This window comes from Cetorhinus maximus, chromosome 23 (genome assembly GCF_964194155.1).
Source record: "Cetorhinus maximus chromosome 23, sCetMax3.hap1.1, whole genome shotgun sequence".
NCBI classification, from domain to species: Eukaryota; Metazoa; Chordata; class Chondrichthyes; order Lamniformes; family Cetorhinidae; genus Cetorhinus; species Cetorhinus maximus.
In genome coordinates, this window is record NC_135901.1 from 18,282,251 (window position 1) to 18,308,958 (window position 26,708).

Here is a 26,708-nt window from a genome sequence, read left to right on the forward strand (position 1 = left end):
ATGGGGCAGGAACAGTCTGACACGATCGGTCTGCCGGGACAGTCCTGTTTGTGGATTTTCGGGAGGAGGTAGAAGCGGGCTGTCCGAGGTTGGGAGACTATGAGGTTGTAAGCTGTGGAAGGAAGACCTCCAGAGGAGATGAGGTCAGTAACAGTCCTGGAAACTCGCAGACACTTCCTCCTACCTCCTCCTGGACCATGACCCTACCACTGAACATCAAGCCATTGTTTCCAGGTTTGTTACTGACCCCCTGTAAAAAGAGTTTCCAAAGTCCATCCCTGTCAGTCCAGGATAGAAATGCGCAACATTCTCTCTTCCTGCTGACAGGGACAGGGATGATCGCGCATGCGCCCTGCTGCACATTGACCCCGCTCCAGATGGCGGCCGTTAACCCGGGTCTCTCACCGAGGGACGCGGATCGGGGCAGCTGCCGCCCACAGATACCAGCGAGGGACCTGTAGCTGGTTATTCTGGCTTCAGAGAGGCTCAAGGTGTTTACGAAACTTGCCCGTCCTCCCGCCGGCTCTATCTCTCCCTCAATTCCGCCATTTATCTTACCGGCTGCGGATCTGACAAACAAGCAACTTTCCTTCGCCCTCACTCATACTGCGCATGCTATAAACTCGAGGCGGGACTGCACTTGCGCACTGATGTCCAGCTCCAGCAGCCATACTGCACATGACTACGTCACAAGGTCCGGGTGATTGACGGCAGCTCCAGAACAATGGTGGGAGGGGCGAGACTGCAGGACCAAGGGATAAAAACAAAAAGCTAAAAGCTACTGCGGATGCTGGAAATCCAAAATAAAAACAGAATTACCTGGAAAAACTCAGCAGGTCTGGCAGCATCGGTGGAGAAGAAATCAGTTAACGTTTCGAGTCCGGGTCATGAGGACTCGAAACGTTAACTGATTTCTTCTCCACCGATGCTACCAGACCTGCTGAGTTTTTCCAGGTCATTCTGTTTTTGTTGTGCAGGTCCAAGGGGGTGCGGTTGGTCCTCCAACCAATCGGAGTGAATGAGGGGGCGGGGCTGAACTCCCGGATCTCCCTCATTGGCTGAAACTCTGCATCATTTTGAATGCTGATTTGTCTCAAACTGCAGGAAAAAACTGGACCTTTCTGTTTGTGGCTTTAAACAGATGAAACCCTGTGGATGTGGAGCAAACATTTCAACATTTATTACTGAAATTTGGGAACATGGTGAAACAAGGCACAAACTTAAAGGAATAACTGGTCAGACAGGGAATGTCACCACAACAAGGGGAGTCCTTGGTTTCAATAAATGAACAGGCAGGAGGGTTAGGACAGGTTAGGGAGGAGGTCGCACACCTACATGGGGGATGTGCTCTCCAAAATGGGCTTTGGGGAGGGAATTCGAAATTAGATCCAACTGCTCTACACTAACATCAGTAGCGCAGTCTCAATCAATGGGTGGGAAACAGATAGCTTTCCGATTAAATCTGGAGTCAGGCAGGGCTGCCCTCTCTCGCCTGTCCTTTTTGTGTGCTGCATAGAACCCTTTGCCGAGTCCATCAGGAAGGATCCGGGCATAAGAGGAGTGACGATCCCAGGCAGTGGAGGCACTCAGGTAAAAGCCTCCCTGTACATGGACGACGTCGCCGTCTTCTGCTCGGATCCGCTGTCGGTGCGCAGACTGATGCACGTCTGCGACCAGTTCGAACTGGCCTCGGGAGCCAAGGTAAATCGTGGGAAGAGCGAGGCCATGTTCTTTGGGAACTGGGCTGACCGATCCTTTGTCCCCTTCACTGTCAGGGCTGACGGCCTGAAGGTGCTGGGGATATGGTTCGGAGGGACCGGGGCATGCGTTAGAAACTGGAAGGAGCGAGTGGCTATGGTGAAAAGGAAACTGGGCATGTGGGAGCGACGCTCCCTCTCCATTGCGGGTAAGAACCTGGTCATCAGGTGTGAGGTACTCTCGCTGTTGCTGTACGTGGCGCAGGTCTGGCCCATTCCACACTCCTGCGCGATGGCGATCACTCGAGCCATCTTCCGCTTTATCTGGAGGTCGAAAATGGATCGTGTCTGCAGGGACGCGATGTACAAGCCTCTAGATAAAGGGGGAAAAAACGTGCCCAACATCGCCCTCATACTGATGGCCACCTTTGTGTGTGGCTGCATCAAGCGGTGCGTAGACCCTCAGTACGCAAACACCAAGTGTCACTACGTGCTGAGGTTCTACCTGTCCCCGGTGTTGCGAAGGATGGGTCTGGCCACGCTGCCGCGGAACGCTCCAAGTAGTTGGACCGTGCCGTACCACCTGTCCCTGGTGGAAAAATTTATGCAGAAAAACACCTTTGACCACAAGTCCATCAGGCAGTGGTCAGCACGTAACGTCCTAGAGGCCCTGAGGGATAAGGAGAGGGTGGACCCTGTGGGATGGTTCCCCGAGCAGACTGTCAAAGTCATTTGGCAGAATGCCTCATCGCCAGAACTTTCCAACAAGCACCAAGACGTAGCTTGGCTGGTGGTGAGAAAGGCCCTCCCCGTCAGATCCTTCCTACACGCCAGGAGTCTCACCCCCTCTGCACGATGCCCTCGAGGTGGCTGTGGTGGGGAAGAGACCGTTGTTCACCTCCTTGTGGATTGTGCCTTTGCAAAGAAAGTCTGGAGAGAGATGCAGTGGTTGCTGTCGAGGTTCATCCCGAGCAGTTCTGTGACACAGGACTCTGTGCTCTACGGGCTGTTCCCAGGGACACACACCGAGACAAACATCAACTGCAGCTGGAGGATCATCAACTCGGTGAAAGAGGCGCTTTGGTCTGCCCGAAACTTGTTGGTCTTCCAGCACAAAGAGTTGTCCCCGACCGATTGTTGCGGACTGGCACAATCCAAAGTCCAGGACTACGTGCTGAGGGACGCACTAAAGCTTGGGGCAGCTGCCGCAAAGGCGCAATGGGGAAGGGTCGCTGTCTAAGACCTTTCTACCACAGCGCACCGAGAGACTGGGAACTGTTTAGAGCCCCTCGGGCTGTACAGATCAAAATGAAAGGCTGTAAATGATTGTAATATTGTTTGTACTGATGCACCTGGTGATACATTTTGTAAAAGTTTAACCTGGATTGTACCCTTGTAATGTTGTTTTTGAAATGGTTCTGAATGTGATTGAAGATTTTTTATGAATAAAGTATATTTTTACAAAAAAAAAAAAGGTTAGGGAGGAGGTGTCAGCTGTGGCTCAGTTCATAGCACCCTCGCCTTTGAATCAGAAGGTTGTGGGTTCATGTCCCACTCCTGAAAACCAAGAACTGTGAATGTACTCAAAAGAGTTACAATCTGTGACTGTTGATAACTCGAAAGAGTTATAGGTTAGGGAGTTCGAACTGGCTTGTGGCGCAACGGTAGCGCGTCTGACTCCAGATCAGAAGGTTGCGTGTTCAAATCATGTCAGGTTAGGGAGTTCGAACTGGCCTCGGGAGCCAAGGTAAATCGTGGGAAGAGCGAGGCCATGTTCTTTGGGAACTGGGCTGACCGATCCTTTGTCCCCTTCACTGTCAGGGCTGACGGCCTGAAGGTGCTGGGGATATGGTTCGGAGGGACCGGGGCATGCGTTAGAAACTGGAAGGAGCGAGTGGCTATGGTGAAAAGGAAACTGGGCATGTGGGAGCGACGCTCCCTCTCCATTGCGGGTAAGAACCTGGTCATCAGGTGTGAGGTACTCTCGCTGTTGCTGTACGTGGCGCAGGTCTGGCCCATTCCACACTCCTGCGCGATGGCGATCACTCGAGCCATCTTCCGCTTTATCTGGAGGTCGAAAATGGATCGTGTCTGCAGGGACGCGATGTACAAGCCTCTAGATAAAGGGGGAAAAAACGTGCCCAACATCGCCCTCATACTGATGGCCACCTTTGTGTGTGGCTGCATCAAGCGGTGCGTAGACCCTCAGTACGCAAACACCAAGTGTCACTACGTGCTGAGGTTCTACCTGTCCCCGGTGTTGCGAAGGATGGGTCTGGCCACGCTGCCGCGGAACGCTCCAAGTAGTTGGACCGTGCCGTACCACCTGTCCCTGGTGGAAAAATTTATGCAGAAAAACACCTTTGACCACAAGTCCATCAGGCAGTGGTCAGCACGTAACGTCCTAGAGGCCCTGAGGGAAAAGGAGAGGGTGGACCCTGTGGGATGGTTCCCCGAGCAGACTGTCAAAGTCATTTGGCAGAATGCCTCATCGCCAGAACTTTCCAACAAGCACCAAGACGTAGCTTGGCTGGTGGTGAGAAAGGCCCTCCCCGTCAGATCCTTCCTACACGCCAGGAGTCTCACCCCCTCTGCACGTTGCCCTCGAGGTGGCTGTGGTGGGGAAGAGACCGTTGTTCACCTCCTTGTGGATTGTGCCTTTGCAAAGAAAGTCTGGAGAGAGATGCAGTGGTTGCTGTCGAGGTTCATCCCGAGCAGTTCTGTGACACAGGACTCTGTGCTCTACGGGCTGTTCCCAGGGACACACACCGAGACAAACATCGACTGCAGCTGGAGGATCATCAACTCGGTGAAAGACGCGCTTTGGTCTGCCCGAAATTTGTTGGTCTTCCAGCACAAAGAGTTGTCCCCGACCGATTGTTGCGGACTGGCACAATCCAAAGTCCAGGACTACGTGCTGAGGGACGCACTAAAGCTTGGGGCAGCTGCCGCAAAGGCGCAATGGGGAAGGGTCGCTGTCTAAGACCTTTCTACCACAGCGCACCGAGAGACTGGGAACTGTTTAGAGCCCCTCGGGCTGTACAGATCAAAATGAAAGGCTGTAAATGATTGTAATATTGTTTGTACTGATGCACCTGGTGATACATTTTGTAAAAGTTTAACCTGGATTGTACCCTTGTAATGTTGTTTTTGAAATGGTTTTGAATGTGATTGAAGATTTTTATGAATAAAGTATATTTTTACAAAAAAAAAAAGGTTAGGGAGTTACTGAAGCGAGTGGCAGACTGCGTCAAGCTCCTGAAGTTTTTCAAGGAGAAGAGTGACCTGCCAGAGATGAAAATCCTGACAGCGGAGCCGCTCTTTGCTCTGCCTTTGCAACGGGACCGTGTGGTGACGGTGCATCTATACAACCCCTTCGTCCCTGTCGCCGACGTGGTCACCTTCCTCACCAGGCACTTCGATAAGGTGGGAAGCTGCACCGCGGTTAGAGACGATTTGGGGATCTGGACATGCAAACGCCAGGTGAAGGTCACGCTCAAGACTGACGGCAAAGGAGCCATATTCCACCCTCCATCCAGATTCGCTATCAGGGGAAGCCGTGGCTACCTTGTCTACGCTGGGCAACCCAAACTTTGTCGCTCATGCGGCAAGTCTGGTCATGTGGCGGCCAACTGCAGCGCCGTCCTCTGCAAGAACTGCAAACAGGAAGGGCACCAGACCAAAGACTGCAAACAGGCTAAGTGCTGCAACCTGTGTGGCGAGGCAGATCACCTCTACAGGACCTGCCCCAAACGCTGCCGTACTTACGCACAGGCAGCCAAAGCCAACGAGGGGGAAGCAAAAGAAATGCTTCGTGTCACTCCAACCATCAAGGCCCCCAGTGAGAGCATCGGGAACAAGGAAGGCACAGAGAGAGACAAGGTGGAGGAAAAGAGTGAGGCAACAGATTTGCCTCTATCAACAGCACTGCCCCCTGAATCTCCCACTCCTCAGGAGAGTGAATCAATGGAGGAGGAGGAGGCAGCAGTGGGAAAGCAGCAGGGGGAGTGGCAGCTGGTGAAAAGAGCCAAACGGAAGAAGGGGCCAAGAAGGAACCAAGCCATTTCCCAGACAAGTGGCAAGAGGCGTCTCCCATCCGACACGGATAACAAAGGAAGCAGCTCTTCGGACGAAGAAGGGCCAGGGCGGCACCCACAGAAGAAGCGGCAAAGCTCTAGGGGTTTGGCGGACGAGACCCCCGAGCTCCAGAACATTGGAGACAAAGAGGAGACCAGCGCTCCCCAATTTTGTCCACAACCCAAAGAGGCCAGCGCCCCCCAGCCCCAGGAATCTGGGAGCGGTGAGGCGCTCAGCACACCCCAGCTCTGGGAAGCCGGGAGCGATGAAGCGCTCAGCACACCCCAGCCCCAGGAATCTGGGAGCGGTGAGGCGCTCAGCGCACCCCAGCTCCGGGAAGCCGGGAGCAGCAACGCCCCAGAGGGGGAGAGGATTGGAGAAGCTTCTCCAACAGAGGACAGTTCATATCCCATTCTCTACATGAACCCCCAGATGCCACCTGAGCGGAACATCTCCAATGGGGAGTTTCAGGACCTTTTCCTCAGCCCGTCCAAAGTGAAGCAATTTGAGCTCACTACGGGTATGAAGGAGCAGACTGAAGGTCTGGGGCCCTCAGAGATAATTGGTTTGGTAAGAAAATAAATGCTTTAAAATGGGTGTAAAAATTGTATCCATAAATGTGCGTAGCATTAAATCTACTACGCGATGTGTGGCGACCTTGGACTACCTTGCCAAGGTTAAAGCTGACCTGTTGTTTCTGCAGGAGTGTGCGATTCCACACCTCAGCTCCTACAGGCAACGGTCACGATGGTGGTCCCATGGGCCGTCGATCTGGTCGGGCGGAAACGACTCTCGTTCCTCCGGATTGGGTATTCTGCTGCGGGGAGGCAACTTCACCGTCTCCGAGGTTAAGGAGGTGGTGGGCGGATGCCTCCTCGTAGCAGACGTAATGTACAAGAATGCTCCGCTCCGGTTAATTAATGTGTACACCCCGTCACAAGGGGACGAGCGGCTGGAGGTTTTTCAGCAGCTCCCACTGCTGCTGGCGACCTCTAGGCCGGTCATTCTGGGCGGTGACTTCAACTGCATCATCGATGCAGCTGGACGATCCAGCAGGGCCGACAGCAGATTGGACGCTTCATCCAGATCCCTGATGGAAACAGTTAAGGATGCCAAGCTGCACGACATCTTCAGTAACCCTGCAGACGGAGCGCAGCGTAGATACACCTGGTCACGGCCAGACGGGTCCATCCGTTCCAGGATAGACTTCCTGTTTGTGTCCCGTGCATTCACAGTCAGATCCACCAACATCAAGCCGGTGTTCTTCTCTGACCACTGCCTCCTACTGGCGGACTGTCACTTAAAGGAAGACCAGAGGGTGGGCAGGGGGGCATGGAAGCTAAACGTGCAACTGCTGACCCCGGAGAACATTGAGGAGCTCAAGAGGGATTACAAAGGTTGGAGAACCGTGAAACCCCTCTTTGAGTCCCTGACACACTGGTGGGAAGCGATCAAGGGAAACATCAAGAGGTTTTTCATCCTCAAAGGCACCCAGAAAGCTAGAAAGGAACAGAGGGAAATGTCCCGACTCCAGAAAAACATGCAGAATCTGCTCCGGCTGCAGTCGATGGGGGTCGATGTCAAGGAGGAACTCCAAGAGGTGAAGAGCCAGCAAGCCTCGCTCTTTGCCTCGGAAGCCTCCAAGATCATCTTCCGTTCCAGAGTCCGCTCCGTGGAGCAGGATGAGACGTGCTCACATTTCTTCTTCCAAAAGGTACACAGAGAGAGCTCTGTGATCAGCAGCCTGAAGGAAGAAGACGGCTCTGTAAAGTCATCACAGTCCAACATCTTGAGGATCAGCAAATCCTTTTATGCTGGATTGTATGACGTGAAGCCCACAGACAGCACGGCCTCCCAGTCCTTCCTGTCCTCTATCACGGAGGTCTTAGACGACAGTATGCGGGAGAGCCTGGACAAACCGCTAACTCCTGACGAACTGACTAAGGCCCTTGAGTCCTTCGAGAAGAGTAAAACTCCCGGAAGCAATGGCTTGCCGGCGGAGTTATATTCGGCTCTGTGGGACTTGATCGGCCCAGACCTGCTAGAAGTGTACGAGAGTATGCTCCTGGCCGGCAGTATGTCAGAATCAATGAAGAAAGGCATCATCACCCTCATCTACAAGCACAAGGGGGAAAGGGAGGAAATTAGAAATTGGTGACCCATTTCACTGTTAAATGTGGTCTATAAGATTCTGTCCAAGGTCATCGCCAATCGGGTCAAATCCGCTCTGGAATTGGTGATCCACCCTGACCAGACCTGCACTGTGCCAGGCAGGAAGATCTCTGACAGCCTCGCGCTGCTCAGGGATACGATTGCCTATGTACAGGACAGGGGTGTGGATACCTGCCTCATCAGCCTGGATCAGGAGAAGGCCTTTGACAGAATATCGCACACCTACATGGGGGATGTGCTCTCCAAAATGGGGTTTGGGGAGGGAATTCGCAATTGGATCCAACTGCTCTACACTAACATCAGTAGCGCAGTCTCAATCAATGGGTGGGAAACAGATAGCTTTCCTATTAAATCTGGAGTCAGGCAGGGCTGTCCTCTCTCGCCTGTTCTGTTTGTGTGTTGTATAGAACCCTTTGCTGTGTCCATCAGGAAGGATCTGGGCATAAGAGGAGTGACAATCCCAGGCAGTGGAGGCACTCAGGTCAAAGCCTCCCTGTACATGGATGATGTCGCCGTTTTCTGCTCAGATCTGCTGTCGGTGCGCAGACTGATCCACATCTGCGACCAGTTCGAACTAGCCTCGGGAGCCAAGGTAAATCGTGGGAAGAGCGAGGCCATGTTCTTTGGGAACTGGGCTGACCGATCCTTTGTCCCCTTCACCGTCAGGGCTGATGGCCTGAAAGTGCTGGGTGTATGGTTCGGAGGGATCAGAGCATGCATTAGAAACTGGAAGGAGTGAGTGTCTATGGTGAAAAGGAAACTGGGCATGTGGGAGCGACGGTCCCTCTCCATTGCTGGTAAGAACCTGGTCATCAGGTGTGAGGCACTCTCGCTGTTGCTGTACGTGGTGCAGGTCTGGCCCATTCCACACTCCTGTGTGGTGGCGATCACCCGAGCCATCTTCCGCTTTATCTGGAGGTCGAAAATGGATCGGGTCCGCAGGGACACGATGTACAAGCCTCTAGATAAAGGGGGAAAAAACGTGTCCAACATCGCCCTCATACTGATGGCCACCTTTGTGTGCGGCTGCATCAAGCGGTGTGTAGACCCTCAGTACGCAAACACCAAGTGTCACTACGTGCTGAGGTTCTACCTGTCCCCGGTGTTACGAAGGATGGGTCTGGCCACGCTGCCACGGAACGCTCCAAGTAGTTGGACCGTGCCGTACCACCTGTTCCTCGTGGAAAAATTTATGCATAAAAACACCTTTGACCACATGTCCATCAGGCAGTGGTCAGCACGTAACGTCTTAGAGGCCCTGTGGGAAAAGGAGAGGGTGGATCCTGTGGGATGGTTCCCCGAGCAGACTGTCAAAGTCATTTGGCAGAATGCCTCATCACCAGAACTTTCCAACAAGCACCAAGACATAGCTTGGCTGGTGGTGAGAAAGGCCCTCCCTGTCAGATCCTTCCTACATGCCAGGAGTCTCACCCCCTCTGCACGTTGCCCGCGAGGTGGCTGTGGTGGGGAAGAGACTGTTGTTCACCTCCTGGTGGATTGTGCCTTTGCAAAGAAGGTCTGGAGAGAGATGCAGTGGTTTCTGTCGAGGTTCATCCTGAGCAGTTCTGTGACACAGGACTCTGTGCTCTACGGGCTGTTCCCAGGGACACACACCGAGACAAACATCAACTGCAGCTGGAGGATCATCAACTCGGTGAAAGACGCTCTTTGGTCTGCCTGAAACTTGTTGGTCTTCCAGCGCAAAGAGTTGTCCCTGACCGAATGTTGCAGACTGGCACATTCCAAAGTCCAGCACTACGTGCTGAGGGACGCACTAAAGCTTGGGGCAGCCGCCACAAAGTCGCAATGGGGAAGGGTCGCTGCCTAAGACCTTTCTGCCATAGTGCACCGAGGGACTGGGAACTGTTTAAATCTCCTCGGGCTGTACAGCTCAAAATGAATGTAATATTTATTGTATGTATCAATGGATTTCATGATACGTGTTGTAAAAGTTTGAACCTGTTTGTATTTTTGCGTTGGTGATTTTGAAATGTTTTGGAATGTTGTTTGAAGATATTTTGTGAATAAAGTATATTTTTGCAAAAAAAAAGGTTAGGGAGTTACTGAAGAAGGTGGGGGGGTTGTTGGGACAAGCAAGCAGTGAGCAGTGATAAGAGCAGATAACCAAAAGATGTCACAGACAAAAGAACAAAGAGGTTGACCCAACAACCCCCCCACTCTTCCCCCCCCCCCACCTCACCCTTAAACCAGCTTATATTTCACCCCTTTCCTATTTCTACTTAGTTCTGTAGAAGGGTCATGAGGACTCGAAACCTCAACTTTGTTCTTCTCCGCCGATGCTGCCAGACCTGCTGAGTTTTTCCAGGTATTTCTGTTTTTGTTAAAGGAGTTAGATATGTTTTCTATATTGCACAATCACATCAAAGCTTCAAAGATGAGACTTGAAAGCCCTCGACATTAATCATGACAAATGGGAAGCTAACTGATGATTGATGCAATTGGAAACACCAGCTGTGGACAGGAGTTCACCACCACAGCGACATGTGGTTTCAGAAACTCCAACACAGACAAACAAGGTGTCAGCAGAGATCATCCCACAACATGTGTTAGGAATACCTTCATACGTGGCACTTTTGCCTTTACAGTATCGGCTTGTTCAGCCATCAGATGGAGTGCAGCAGATCATCTCATCTGATCTCACCAAGGTTCTGAGGCTGCATTCCCATCATCTCTCACAGATGAACGGATGCTAAACATATGGGACAATCACATTAAATCTGGATCTCAGATGGGAATGTGAATTGGTGTTAGGTGGGAAGATCTGGATCAATGTCTGACTCCAGGAAGCTTTAAAATCAGAGTGACAGTATTTCAGAACTGATTCCTGTGATATCAGTGATCCCATTGCTAGTAAGATCGATGGAAGCATTTAGTGGAGACAGTAGCATGTTGGAGGATGATGTACACAAGGATTTTCTAAACTAACTGAGGAAATAGTGAGGGGAAAGGAAGAGATCTGGAAAAAAACAGACTCTTCCTGTTGTTACAAAGGACATGGGACCTTCCACTTGGTTTGACACAACACACACACATACACAAACCTACATGGATACACTTCCTATCGATCAGGTGGACCAGGTTATGCCTCACACCGCCAACCCGACTACTGACTAGGACTGGGGATAAAGTATCGGTGTCTGTCAGGACCAAATAGTTATAGAAATTCAAGTAAACATTATGCTCCAGGGAGTCAAAGCAGTTTCGACTATCTAATTCCAGCACTTTCTCTGAACCTTAATCTATAATGAACAACATCTTGAACAGAAGCAACGACAAAAAGTTAAGCCATCAATAGGTATTGAACGGTGTATGGCCACCCTGGTGATCAGCCCTGGTGGGAGATTTTAGAGAATACAGGACAACTTTGCATAATTGCAGCCTCTACTTTCCTATTGGTATTATGGATAATCCCCCTTATATTGATGGTCTGGGTGAAGGTCAGGCCACAGAGCAGAATGGAGGAAAAGGTGGCTCCAAACTCCCTGTAAATATAACCCTCTGATTTCGGTTTTGTAGCCATCTTTCCATCCATTCTGCTGCCTGGCCCTTCACTCCACACAGGCTGATCTTGGTCACCTTGTAGTTTGTACACACTGTTATGGATAACAAGCGAGTTACAAAACAGAAAACAGAGAGAAGAGGTTAAGAGTAGCTACTCAGACTGGTAAAAGGTGGGAAGTGATGTTCCACAGGGAGCAATGCTGGGACCACTGTTATTCACAATTTACATAATCGATTTGGACTCAGAAATCAGAAATCCAATTTTAAAATTTGGGAGTAGAATGACAGTAAATCACAGATAAGAATTCCCAATTCACAAAACTTTGTTGTACAGTTCATTAAATCTTTAATTCAGTAGCAGAGTGTACAATGACACGAGGAAGTGATGAACTGATTTATTTATGAATTAATTGATTACCAAATTGGGAGGTACAGTTAATACTGAGGAACACTGCAACAAAATCCTGGGATCTAACACACACATATCAATATAGCATGGAATTCTTGGAAACACAGTGCAGGTCCTTCTTTATCGGGAGATCAAATGTCTGTTGTATAATTGTTCCCAGCAGTTAAAAGGATCCTGTGAATTCCTCCATGTGTTATTTTAATACAGACTTTACACTTTTATTTTTAACGATGTTTTACTATGTTAAAGGTGCTATGTCAATACAAGTTGTTGTTGACGTTGGCTTAAAGTGGTGGACTCAGGACTGTCACTTATAAACCTTAAAAACTTCACAGAATAATCACCACAGTCATTTTTAAACTGAAGACTTTTTCCTGCCATTTCAGTTTCAGTCAGGAACAGAGCACAGTTTTACATCAATCTCTGATTTAACAGCACGTTCCCAGACTGCCTGACTCTGGTTGTACAACTACAGTTGTAAAGGAGCCTTCTGTTCTGTGCCTAGGAGCTTTGAAACCCAATGATTCCAAACAGAAATCAGAGGGTTAGATTTACAGGAAGTTGGTATTTTTCCAAACATTTTTCTATGTTGGCTTGGACTCCACAGCCTGATCTTGGTCATCTTTAGACTGTACGTACTGCACAGAAGTGGCTGTGACACATTTCTCACACACCTCAGGATTCATCCACATGTGGGTTTTGCTGTCAATGAAGAGAGATGAGAAAGACTTAAGTGTCATTTGTCCCTCTTAGTATGACCCTGAAGGACAGTGTCCAGGCTGAAGTTCCTGCTGTATGATCCTCTCCCAGATTGTCCTTTCTGAGCTCCAGCCAGGTGATGTTAAACACTCAGGTGGGAAAGACAAAATTGGAAAATTAAAACCAATGCATCAACTATTTCACTAGCCACTTCTTTTGAGACCCTAGGATGAAATCCATCAGGATAGGGGGACTTGTCAGCCCGCAGCTCCAACAATTTACGCAGTACCACTTCCCTGGTGACTGTAATTTTCTTGAGCTCCTTCCTCCCTTCCAATTCCTGATTTGCAGCCATTTCTGGCATGTTACTTGTACCCTCTATAGTGAAGAGGATGCAAAATACTTCTCCAATTCATCTTCCATCTCCTTATTTTCCATTATTAACTCCCCAGACTCACTTTCTATAGGAGCAACCTTCACTTTGTTAACTCTTTTCATTTTTAAATTACAATATTTACTCTTACGATCAGTCTTTATATTTCTAACTAGCTTTCTCACATACTCGACTTTTTCCCTCTTTATTAACCTTTCAGTCATTCTTTTCTTCTTTCAAATTCTGTCCAGTCTTCTGAGCTGCTACCCATCTTTGCACAATTATATTTCAGCAGAAACAAGCTCCAGCTGTCAGAATGAAAGAATTCAATCCTGAACAGGATTAACAGCAACAGTAACCACAGATTTCAATTCCCATAGTCATTTGTGAACTCGCTGATGTGTCAGCAGGGTGGATGACTGAGTGAATCCCTTCCCACACACGGAGCACGTGAATGGCCTCTCCCCAGTGTGAACTCGTCGGTGTATCAGCAGATCCTTTTCACTTTTAAAGGTCTTCTCACACTCAGAACATTTAAATGGTCTGTTATCAGTGTGAACAAGTTGATGTGTCAGAAGATGGGATGACCGAATGAATCCCTTTCCACATATGGAACATGTGAATGGCCTCTCGCCAGTGTGAACTCGCTGATGTGTCAACAGGTCAGATGAATTGGTGTATCCTTTCCCACACATGGAGCAGGTGAATGGCCTCTCCCCAGTGTGAATTCGCTGGTGTGTCAGTAGTTTGGATCGCTGATTAAATCCCTTCCCGCAGATAAAGCAGGTGTATGGGCTCGCCCCAGTGTGAATTTTCTGGTGATTCAGAAGCCTGGATAATCGATTAAATCTCTCTCCACACAAGGAACAGATGAACGGACTCTCCCTCGTGTGAATGCGCTGGTGTGTCAGCAGGTAGGATGACTGAGTGAATCCTTTCCCGCACACGGAGCAGGTGAACGGCCTGTCTCCACTGTGAGTTTGCTGGTGCCTCTGAAAGTTTGATGAATGACTGATTGCCTTCCCACATACGGAGCAGATGACTGAACTCTGCTCAGTGTGAATGTGCTGGTGTCTCAGAAGGTTGGATGAATTAGTGAATCCCTTCCCACACACGGAGCAGGTGAACGGCCTCTCCCCAGTGTGGCTGCGTTGATGAATTTCCAGCTTTGATGGGGAACCAAATCCCTTCCCACAGTCCCCACATTTCCATGGTTTCTCCATGGTGCTGGTGTCCTCGTGGCTGTCCATGTTGGATGGTCAGACCAAACCTCGTCCACACAGTTTATTCCCACTGTGAAAGGTGCGATGCTTTTTCAGGCTGTGCAATTGGTTAAAACACTTCTCCTTCCATATTAAACGTTCAATGATATCCAGCTCCTGATGTATTGAGTGAATCGGTCAGATTTTGACGTGATGTTTGGTTTGAGTTTCCTGTCAGCAAATCTTCCTGTTCAAATATCCTACAAAAGGGGTTCACAAAAGTCAGTACAGGATTGAAATCCAGAACAGACAATCCTAGTTTCTTTCCTTTTTCTAAGCTGTTCATGCGATGTTGGTGTCACTGACAAGGCCTGTATTTGTTACCCATCTGGAATTGCCTTGAGAAGGTGGTGGTGAGCCACTTCCTTGAACTGCTGCAGTCCATGTGGTATTGGTGCTGTTAGAAAGAAAGTGCCAGGATTTCGACCCAGCAACAGTGAAGGAACGGCGATATATTCCCAAGTCTGACTTATGATGGAAGAAAGGTTATTGATAAAACAGCTGAAGGTGGTTAGGCCTAGGATACTGTCCTGAGGAACTCCAGCAGCGATGTCCTGGGATTAAGGGAACAAAGAATAAATAAAAATACTGACAAATATGAAATAGCGTTGTTGATAAAAGAGATACTCATTCAATTTTTCAGAGATGACTGATTCCCCAGGGGTTCACTCAGACTCCCCTGACTGATTGACTCAGGGTCCAGTCCTCAATCCCCCCGATTGGTGACTGAACTCGCTGCTCCCTTTGCTCCTCCAGCCTCTGAGCTCCTCTTGCTGTTGTTTCCCAGGACAGTCAATGCCCGCTCTCCAACATGACCCTGTCAGATGGAGTTCAGGGGCTCAGAGGAAGAAAAGAAAATGAGGCGGTGAATCTGAGTTGGGAAAAACAAGGAGAGAAACAGGATTCAATGGAGAAACTGAGCGGGGGGCGAGCGCAGCCTCAGGAACAGCGAGTGCGGCTCTCAGAGGCCGAATGAGAGCGGCCGGGCCCAGCGGCCGTGCGGTGATCTCCCCGGGCTGGGGGGTCGGGGGTGCCCATTAAAGCGATGCTGCAGCGCCTCCCCGATCCTCGCCGCCGCTTCCCGGTTTCTTCTCCCGTTTCCACCGAGTCCGACTCACAACAAAGGAACCGCCCAGAATGCCCCGCGGCTGGCCCTGGGGAGCATGCGCACTCTCAGCACCTGGGGGAAAGAGCGAGTTGGATAAAAACAAAAAACTGCGGTTGCTGGAAATCCAAAACAAAAACAGAAATACCTGGAAAAACTCAGCAGGTCTGGCAGCATCGGCGGAGAAGAACAAAGTTGACGTTTCGAGTCCTCATGACCCTTCAACAGAACTAAGTAGAAATATATTTCACCCCTTTCCTATTTCTACTTAGCAGCTGTCTGTAAGTTTTTCACAACATCCTGACAAAAAGTCAACGGCATGAAATTCTTTCTTGCTTCTCGATGCACAGTTTCTGCTTAACCTACTTAATATTACCAGTATTTGCGTCAGCATTGGAGTTGGATGCCCTTGGCTGCCCCTGGCCTCCTGAGTAGACCTTTAGTGTTGCATCAGTTTGAACAGGAGTGGAGATGGAGGAAAAGCTTCTGAGTAGTTTTCAGCCCAGTGCAGCCCAACAATTCCCAATGTGTGAGGCTACCAAGGGAGGTAGATTCCTCTGGGATGTTCAGTTGCTAAACAGACACAACCCCTACAATGTATACAAATATTATTTTCAGAACAATAATTTCAGTAAAGGCTTTTAATTCATTTACATTTCGTTTTCTTAAATTATTTTTTGTGGCGTGGGCTTTTGAGAGCAAGGCCAACAAACATAGTGGATGGGTGTGGCTCCAATTACACTCTAGAAGCTCAGCACCATCCTGGACAAGGCAGTCTGCTTGAGTGGCACTCCACCTTAAACATCCACTTCCTCCACCACCGACACAGAGTGGCAACAGTGCATACCATCTACGAGATGCTCTGCAGCAACTCATTAATTTTGTTCTACAGCACCTTTCAAACACACAACCTCTACCAACTAGAAGAACAAGGCGAACAGACACATGGGAACACCAACATCTACAAGTTCCCCTCCAAGCCACACACCATCTTGACTTGGGAACTAAATCACTGTTCCTTCAATATTAGTGCATCAAAACCATGGAACTCCTTTCCTAGCTCTACTGTGGATGTACCTATGCCACATAGATGTAGCAGTTCAAGAAGGTGGGTCACCACCATCTTCTCAAGGGCAATTAGGGATGAGCAATAAATGTTGGCCTCGCCAGCAATACCCACATCCCGTGAAAGACTAATAAAATGATCCAACCTACTCCACATTAATGTGATGGTGGGCCTTCTTGATCTATGGCAGTCCTTGTGGTGAAGGTGCTTTAACAATGCTGTGAGGTAAGGGATTGCAGGACTTTCACCCAACAATGATGACGGAATGGTAATATATGCCCAAGTCAGGATGATGTGTGTGACTTGGAAGAGAACTTGGAGGTTTTTGCATGCACCTTCTGTTATTGTCTTTCAAATGGGTTAAAGTCACAGTTTTAGAAGGTTCTGTCTCAGTTCTTGCCGATATGTCAATGTATAAGACCCCTCTCCTTCAGTATCATCCCCTCTCAAAGGGCCCCAAACCTTTTACCTCTCTATCTGCTTCCATAGAGGCCAGAGTATTGAGTAGGCCCAGACTGGGTGGAAGGTTTCCTTCCCTGATGGGCATGAATGAATTAGTTGCATTTTACAGCCCAACAGCTTTCATGGTCACTTGTTCCTGGTGCTGGCCCCACAAATGACTAGATCCATTCAGCTCAGTTTCATCACTTGGACTCTTTTTCTCTCTCCCCAGTTGCTGCCAGACATGCTGAGTTTCCCTGCACTTTCTGTTTTTATATCAGTGAACCCTTAATATCTGCTTAGTATACTGATCAATCGATCTTTCCACTGGGGTGAGTGTGTCTGAGAAGTGTGCAACTGGAAAGCCTTATCCATTCACCTCTTGCATTACTACGTAGATATACATTGTTCTGACAGTGCCAGCAGGGCTGTGGAATTTATTGGATAGATCTTTCAAAAAGCTAGCATAGGCATATGGACCGAATGGGTTCAATCTGTGCTGCATCATTCTATAAAACAGTGGATATTCAGTATCAGGGGATAGAAGAGAAAGAAAAGAACCAATGACGGTGTGATTTAACCGAGCTGGAGTCAGCACCTTCAGGGAGGAGAGGCAGGGGGGAAGCAATAGGAACATTTTTAAAAGCTCAGTGAGCAATGGTTTAAATCACTTAAAGAAATAAAGAATGGCAGAGCACCTTTTCAGTAGGATAACTGTATGATTTTTAAAATTAATTTATCTCAATTGGGTTCCAATTACGTTCTATTCCGATTTAAATTTCAAATGGCGCTGCTGTTACCCAACATTCCCTGCGGATGTGAAAGTGCCCTATTCATATTACAGGAGCGCCGGCGCAGTGCTGTACTCTAGCTGGAGCATGCGCAGTGTCAATTTGATCAGACCTGAGTGAGGGAGAGGCTTTTCTCAGCAGGTGAGTGTCGATGGGGCGGACGGAAGAATGGAGCCAGGAGTCGGGGTCAGGAGGAAGCGGAGGCTTCATAAACGCTCAGTGCAGACCGCAAGCCAGGAATAAAACGCTGCAGGTCCCGTATTCGCAGCCCCAGGGCTTTTTTCCCGGTCCAGCCCCAGTTTAGTGGCCGCCATCTTGGTCCAGCGGGCAGCAGTGGGCTTGCGCGGCCATCTTGATGACGCACCAGAGAGTGGGCGTGGCCTTGGGGTCCGGTGACTCGGAGAGAAAGGCTGCGTTTGCTGCCAACGTCGTGAAACTCTTTCGAGTTACCAACAGTCACAGATTGCAACGTCTTTCGAGTACAATCACAGTTCTTTGGTTTTCCGGGAGTGGGACATGAACCCACAACCCTCTGATTCAAAGGCGAGGGTGCTATGAACTGAGCCACAGCGAATAATGTGGGCTGAGACAATGAGCTTGTTAACCTGCTCTTTACTGACTAATAAAACGACTGCGGCTATAATAAAAGCAAAATACTGCGGATGCTGGAAATCTGAAGTAAAAACAGAAAATGCTGGGAAAAACTTAGCAGGTCTGGCAGCATCAGTGGAGAGGGAAACAATTAACATTTCGAGTCCGTATGACTCTTCTTCAGAGCACAAGGACTTGAAACATTAACTCTGTTTTTGTCTCCACAGATGGTGCCAGACCTGCTGAGTTTTTCCAGCATTTTTTGTTTTTATTTCAGATTTCCAGCATCCGTGGTATTTTGCAGTTTAATTCACTGCCAATTCTCTTCCAGGAATGCCTACCTTAAAGAAGTACTACTCTTCTCTCCAATGGGATTTCTGTTTGTCTCTTTCACCATATTCACCTTCATTGCTTTCCATTTCCCCCCTGGGGTTCGATAAGGTGTTTACTAAAACTCGCTGTCACAGCCATATTTCCTTCCTCATCGATTGTCTCCATCTCCGACTTACCCCATGTGGATTCCAACTGAAGTCCCACCCCTCATGTTTCGAATCCACCCAGGATTAAAGGTATCTCCAGGACATACAATGTTCCTCGGAGAGCTGTTCTCACTGCATCCTGAGATCCACACTCAGTGCCATGTGCCACCATATGTATGCACTCGACCCCTCTCTCCAGCAGCACCGAATCACACTATCTCAAAGCCATCCTTGTCCCCACATTCACTTTATTCTTTGTCACATCAGACACCTTAACAAGAAACTTTTTCTCTTCCTTTCAGGTGTTAAGCTACTACTACTGCTCCGCTCTCTTTGAATGAAGATTTCGCTTCACACACACCAAACGTTCCTCCTGTGCCCAACATCTGTGACTAAAACATTTTATTTTCTTTCCCATTGCATTTCTTTTCTAATTCTGGGTTTAAATTGTTGACTTTCAGGAACTGAAGGGAAAGGAGGTGAATCCAGGGAGGGTGCTGACTCTGGAAAGGCTGGCCCAGGTCTCTCTCTCTTAAAGACACTGACATCCTTTGCTCCATCAGCTTGACATATTTATTATATGGCTAAAAGAATGGCTCCTTTCCTCATGCTCACAATTAAAGGGTTGGCTTTCCCAGGAGATGGCTGACATATAAGGGACAGGAAATTAAGATAGGACGTAGATATGCCTTGTGTTGTTATATAGTAGATATTTTATATAAATTATTGATGGTACTGTAATACAGTATATTTATTATTATTTCTATTTTTTAAAATATAGTACTGTATATATTTATAGTCCTAGAGGCAGAACAGCACAGAAGGAACCCGTTTGGAAACTCGAGTCCATGCTGGATCTCTGTAGAGCAATCCCCATTCCCCCTTTATATCCCCATTCCCGTGTAAGTTAATTTCCTTCAAGTGCCCAAACAATTTCACTTTCAAACCATTCATCCCTGCTTCCATCACTCTCATAGACAGTGAGTTTCAGGTGATGAACACTGGCTGTCTAGACTCCCACTGTCTTTCTAATTAAAAAATACAGTACTGATTATCACACATTTTTAGTCAGTTATATGTACATAGACTAGCATAAACATTTTCAGGTCCCTGTCTCCAGGACATGAAGCCCTGACCATCTATCTCAGCATGAATCGCTTCTTCAGGAGCATTGGGAAGCCGTATATTAAGTCCGGCAAAGTGGGAATGGAGAGCAGGTGCCTAGGATGACTTTTGGATGGGAGAAGAATGAATGTTCCATAGAAATGAGAATTGCCTGTTCTGAATTTCTATCCTGTACTGACAGTGATGACTTTTGTAAACTCCTTTTGCAGGATATTAGAAGGAGAGGATTTGCAGACAGAAATCTCAAATCAAATGTCACATGAAGATCTGACAAAATCACTTAGTTTATGAGGACCAGAATATCATTGGCCTTTGAATCTAGAAGGAGAAATGTTTGTCTGTATTGTCTGCTTCAAAAGGTTTTAAACATCAGTGTGACTGGTAAAACATCAAGACACACAGAGCCGAGTCAGAGGTCCTGGTGCACTGACTGTGGAAAGAACTTTTACTAGTTACCCAGTTGAAAAAAACATCACACAATTCAGTGAGGAGAGGCTGCACATGTGGCCTGTGTCTAGACGAGGCTTCAACTGATCGTCGAGCCTGGAGAGGCACAAGGACGACCTCATCATGGAGAAACCATGGAAATGTAGGGACTGTGGGAAGGGATTCAGATCCCCATCAGAGCTGGAGATTCATCGACGTAGTCACACCGGGGAGAGACCGTTCACCTGCTCTGAGTGTGGGAAGGGATTCAATGATTCATCTGCACTGCGGAAGCATGAGTGAGTTCACAATGGGGAGAGACCGTTCACCTGCTCTGACTGTGGGAAGGGATTCACTAAGTCATCCAACCTGCAGTCACACCAGCGAGTTCACACTGGGGAGAAACCATTCTCCTGCTCCAAGTGTGGGAAGAGATTCACTCATTCATCCAACTTGCTGACACACCAACGAGTTCACGCTGGGGAGAGGCCATACACCTGCTCTGAGTGTGGGAAGAAATTTATTAATTCATCCCACCTCATGGCACATGAACGAATTCACACCGGAGAGAGACCGTTCGCCTGCTCTGAGTGTGGGAAGGGATTCGGATCCCCATCCAAACTGGAGATTCACAGACGCTGTCACACTGGAGAGAGACCGTTCATCTGCTCCACATGTGGGAAGGGATTCACTCAGTCATCCCACCTCCTGTTACACCAGCAAATACACACAGGGGAGAGGCCGTTCACCTGCTCTGAGTGTGGGAAGGGCTTCATTGATTCATCTGCACTGCAGAAGCACAAGCGAGTTCACACTTGGGAGAGACCATTCACCTGCTCTGAATGTGGGAAGGGATTTGCTCATTCATCCACCTTGTGGGCTCACCAGCGAGTTCACACTGGGGAGAGACCTTTCACCTGCTCTGAATGTGGGAAACAATTCAGTGATTCATCCACCCTGCAGAAGCACCAGCCAGTTCACAGCAGGGAGAGGCCATTCACCTGCTCTGACTTTGGGAAGGGATTCACTCATTCTTCAAACCTGCTGACATGCCAGCAAGTTCACAAGTGATTACAGAAATTGGATTCTGCTGTTATTGCTGTTGTTAATCACATCCAGGATTGAACCATGTTCATTCTCACAGTTAGTGAAGTGGGAGGGTCGGAGGGTTTCATTCTGCTGGACTGGCCAGTCTCAATAAGACCATAAGATGTAGGAGCAGAAATAGGCCATTCGGCCCATTGAGTCTGCTGCTCTATTCTATGAGATCATGGCTGATCTGATAATCCTCAACTCCAATTTCTTGCCTTTTCCCCATAACCCTTGATTCCCTTACTGATGAAAAATCTGTCTATCTCAGCTTTGAATATACTTAACGACCCAACCTCTACAGCCCCCTGTGGTAACAAATTCCACAGATTCACTATCCTCTGAGAGGAGAAATTCCTCCTCGTCTCCATCTTAAATGGGCGACCCCTAACTCTGAGATTATGCCCTCTGGTCCTAGACTCTCCCATAAGGGGAATAAACCTCTCAGCATCTACCCTGTCAAGCCCTCTAAGAATCTTATAGGTTTCAATAAGGCCACCACTTATTCTTGAGTGAGTACAGGCCCAACTTACTCAAACTCTCCTCATAAGAAAATCCCTCCATACCTGGGATCAACCTCGTGAACTTCTCTGAACTGCCTCCAATGCCCCTTAGATAGGGGGACCAAAACTGTCCACAATATTCCAAATGTGGTCCAAAAAGTGCCTTGTATAGTTTTAGCAAGACTTCCCTATTTTTATATTCCATTCCCTTTGAAATAAAGGCCAACATTCCATTTGCCTTCCCTATTACCTGCTGAACTTGTATGCTAGCTTTTCGTGATTCATGCACGAGAACCCCCAAATCCCTCTGTGCTGCAGCTTTCTGCAGTCTTTCTCCATTTAAATAATATTCAGCTCCTCTATTCTTCCTGCCAAAGAGCATAACCTGACATTTTCCCACATTATATCCCATCTGCCAAGTTTTTACCCACTCACTTTACCTGTCAAATCCCTCTGTAGACTCTTTGTGCCATCCTCACCACTTGCCTTCCCACCTATTTTTGTGTCATCCGCAAACTTGGTGAGAGTACATGCACTTCCCTCATCCAAGTCATTAAAATATATTGTAAATGATTGTGGCCCCAGCACTGACCCCTGTGGCACTCCACTAGTTACAGTTTGCCAACCTGAAAATGCCCCCATTATCCCAACTCTCTGTCTTTTATTAGTTAGCCAATCTTCTATCCATGTCTCACAGCTTTGCCTCCACTGGGCTGATGTTTTTTGAGCATGGGAGTGCACATTTCCACTGAAAAGATCCACAAAAGCTGATGAAGTATATTTGTTTTATCTTGGATTGTAAGTAGTGTTTTTCCTACCACCACAGGTAGATCTCAAATAAATACATTTGTCTCTGTTCCATTGAGTCTACAGCACAGGGCCAGGCCAGTTAGCTCAATTCACCTTTGTCAGTATTTATGTTCCACATGTTCCTCCACCCACCCCTCTTCATCTCCCCCATCAGCAGATCCTTCTATTCCTTTCTCCCTCATGTATGTATCTAGTTTCCCTTAAATGTATTCATGCTATTCACCTCAACCACTCGCTGTGGTAGTGAGTTCCATATTCTCATCATTCGCTGGGCAAAGATGTTTCTCATGAAATCCCTATTGGATCATTGAACCCCTTCACAATCTTAAAGACTTCCAACAGGTCACCCTTCAGTCTTCTCTAGAAATGAGAAAAATGCCCCAGCCTTTCCTGAGGGTTAAATGCTGTCAGTTCTGGCATTATTCTTGTGAATCTTTGTTGCCCCTTCTCCAGTGCCTGTATTTCCCTTTTCTAAATAGAGACCACAAATATTGACAGTCTTCCCAGTGTAGTCTAACCATGGTTCTGAACAAGTTGAACATAACCTCCCTGCTTTTCAACTCTATCCCTCTGGAGAGGGACCAATATGGGCCCCATATTGAAGAAAATACGTCAAGTTCTTCAAGAGGCTGGAGAGAGGATTTAAGAGAATGACACCAGGGATGAGGGACTTCAGTTAGTTGGAGAACTGCAGCAGCTGAAGTTTCTTTCTTTAGATCATAGGGTCATTAGGGTAGGGAAGATGGCCTTTTGGCCCATCAAGGCCACACTGACTCTCTGTAGAGCAAACAAGTGAGTCTCATTACCCTGTTCTATCCCCGTATCCCTGTAGTTTTATTTTCCTCATGTGCCCATCCAATTTCCTTTCAAAATCATTCCAACACCTCTGCTTCTACCACCCTCACAGGAAGTGGGTTCAAGGTCATTACCACTCGCTTTAAATGTACACAAGACTCCTAGAGCACAGAATGAGGCCATTCATCCCATCATGCTCAAGCCAGCTATCCAATTAATTGCATAGCCCTGCAATTTTCTTTTCATTTCAAGAATCTGTCCAATTCAGAGCTAGCAGGAATTGTTTAAACAAAGAAATTCTTTTCTAATTTTGATAAGCTACAGGACATCATATTCTGCCAAAGTGCAGCTCAAGGATAAGGCTCATTGTTTGATCTGATCAAGATTAGTAAGAAGCAAAGCTATTGTCTTCCACAAACTGTCTTTTTGAACCAGACTATCTTGTATTAACAAAGTGTATTAATTAAAGATTACTGTATTAATTAACTACTAGTCAACAATGGATGATTGAATAAGTAATGAGCCTTGAGTTACAATTAATGAATGAATAATGAATCAGTAGTTATAACAAAAAGGTGAGTTTTATTTGCTGTAAAGATGAAAAACCTTAATTGCTGTGTGTATGTGAAGATAAATGTAGTGGCAAGAGAGATCTTCAAAATCTGCTTAGCCTCAAAATTGAACTTTATGAATAAGGGATTATATAGAATCAGATGAAGGGACAGTATGAAACAGTTCTATTGTTCTCCTGTCTGAGATAATGAATTAAGATGATGTAAGTAATTGGGAATCCAGTTAAATTAATCTAGTAACCAGATTGACCAATTGTCATGCTACGACAGACCCCACTCTGACTTGAGTTAATGGTCACTTTGGGGATAAAAGTAGAGGTTCCAACGGTCTTCCTTGCTATCCAAGTACTGAAGATTCCCAAGGCTGAGTTCCAAGGAAATTACTGACAAAGAAGGAACCAGATCCCGAGGCTGAAATCCACAAGAATTACTGTCGAAGAAGGAGCCTGGGAGAGTTACGCTTCCATGGGCTGATCTCACATATGAAGTTGTAAAAGTCAATTTGTTAATGTTTTTAAGGAAACACTTTTCTTTCAATAAACGTTTTACACTAACTACCCAGAGAATTCTGCCTTTGCCTTATTTGGTGAAAGTCTTGTCCAAAGGAAAGCAAATTTATTAAATAGCAAGTTGGGGGTGGCTGAAATCAATTAACTTTTAACAATTAACAATTAAGCAAGATCAGATAATAGAAACTTCAAATTTAAATCTTGCATTTATATAGCATCTTTCATGGCCACAATACATCCCAAAGCCCTATACAGCCAATGAAGTACTTTTGGAGTGCAGTCACTGTTGTAATGTAGGAAACTCAGCAGCCAATCAGCAGCAGCAAGATCCCACAAAGAACAATGCTATAATGACCAGATGATCTGTTTTTAGTGATGTTGATTGATAAATATTGGCCGTGATACCGGGGTTAACTCCCCTGCTCTTCTTCGAACCATGGGAACTTTTCAGTCTGCCCAAGGCAGCAGACTGGCACTTGCATTAACATCTCATCCAAAAGACAGCAGCTCCAACAGTGCAACACTCGCTCAGTACTGGCACTTGGAATGTTGGACATGAGTTTGCCCTCAGGCTCCTGGACTGGGAATTTCCCACAATGACTTTCTGACTCAGAGGTGAGAGTGTGATCCACTGAGCCACGGCTGACACGACAGACAATACAAAGTTAGAAAGGGAAACATACCCTTTGCCTCCAGTGCCTAAATCTAAACCTTAAAAAAACCCATATTAAAAACAAGTATTTGACAGACAAATATTCAAATGTTGGTTTAGAACCACAAGTTTCGACTTCCCATTTGAGCCTCCAGCACTTTTCTGTCTCTATTGCTTGTGTCAATGACAGCCAGGCAACAGAGCTGAGAGCTGAATTTAGCTGAGAATAATGGGGCCTACACCCCAGTTGGGAAACTGCCATGAGTGTCAAACTAAAAGAGACAGGAAGGTTCTGGTGGACTAATACAGAAATTGGCCTCCAACCAATTGGGGAGGGAGGGGGTGAGTAGGGCTGATGGTGACGCGACCCCTGAGGTTCAGTTTCCTCTTGTTCAAAGTGAGGAGTCATGGGAACAGGGTACAGAGGAGCCAAAGAGAAACCATTTGGGTCCTGAACATTTTACATAATGCTGAAAAAAGAGACATGTTTAAGCTTTTCATCTTGCAATCATCTGGACACTTGCAAGAATACCAATGTAAGCAGGAAAACAACAATTTATACTATATGTGAGGAGAATGCTGATTGGTAGGCAAGTGACGTTGCCATTCAGAATGTACCATTTTTGGTGACTGATAGGTAACTGCCACACATTGTTTGAAATTTAAACCAGGCAGCTTGACCCTGATTGGTCAGGGCATTGCCCTGAGGAATGAGTCAGTGAATGGCTGTCACTTATTTTGTTTAGCTGAAACAGACACAATGTGTGTATATGTTCTTTCTGTCTGCAATGGACAGGCCCCTGTATTAATAGATGTAGCTTCCAGTACATGCATATGCACTACATTGCAACCTGGAATGACAACCTTAAATTCGTTGTCAGCGTAATTCTTAGCACATTGAGGGTTATTTAGTAAGTGATAGGGGGAGGCAAAGAAGAGGTTACCAAAGATGTCATAGACAAAAGGACAAAGGGGTGTTGACGGTGGTGATATTAGCTAAGGAATGTGCTAATGGTGACATTAAGGGTAGAAAGCAGGATGGGCAAGTAACAGGTAGCCCTAGTGGGGGGTGGGGTGGGGGGGAGGGATCGAAATAGGCTAAAAGGTGGAGATGAAACAATGGATGGAAATACATTTAAAAATAATGGAAATAGGTGGGAAAAGAAAAATATATTTCAACACGCCACCCTGCTCTCATGCCCACATGTCCGTCCTTGGCCTGCTGCAATGTTCCAGTGAAGCTCAACGCAAACTGGAGGAACAGCACCTCATCTTCCGACCAGGCACTTTACAGCCTTCCGGACTGAATATTGAGCTCAACAATTGCAGATCATGAACTCTCTCCTCCATCCCCACCCCCTTTCCCATCCTCCTTTTTCCAATAATTTATATTCTTTAAATATAATTTTCTTTTCCCACCTATTTCCATTATTTTTAAATATATTTCCATCCATTGTTTTATCTCCACCTTTTAGCCTATTTCGATCCCTTCCCTTCACCCCACCCCCACTAGGGCTATCTGTACCTTGCTCGTCCTGCTTTC

The 26,708-nt window shown here is 47.3% G+C and overlaps 2 protein-coding genes and 1 non-coding gene across 3 annotated transcripts in view; 2 read left to right on the forward strand and 1 right to left on the reverse strand.

Annotated features, from left to right (window-relative positions):
* LOC144698404 (uncharacterized) overlaps positions 1-26,708 on the forward strand; it is a 111,490-nt gene that overhangs the window by 69,421 nt on the left and 15,361 nt on the right. The window contains 1 exon segment of the mRNA XM_078570350.1: positions 20,435-21,210. Coding sequence (XP_078426476.1) covers positions 20,435-21,210 — 776 coding nt within the window.
* On the forward strand, positions 3,345-3,416 carry trnaw-cca (transfer RNA tryptophan (anticodon CCA)). The gene has a single exon. It is a non-coding gene; the product is annotated as a tRNA-Trp (tRNA).
* LOC144697106 (uncharacterized) lies at positions 11,803-15,341 on the reverse strand. Its single transcript, XM_078568929.1, has one exon. The coding sequence runs from the start codon at positions 14,197-14,199 to the stop codon at positions 13,330-13,332; it is 870 nt and encodes a 289-aa protein (XP_078425055.1). The 5' UTR covers positions 14,200-15,341; the 3' UTR covers positions 11,803-13,329.

What these genes read in the sequence shown, in the direction of transcription:
- LOC144697106 (XM_078568929.1), bottom strand. Translation starts at nt 14,199, where the DNA reads ATGGACAGCCACGAGGACACCAGCACCATGGAGAAACCATGGAAATGT.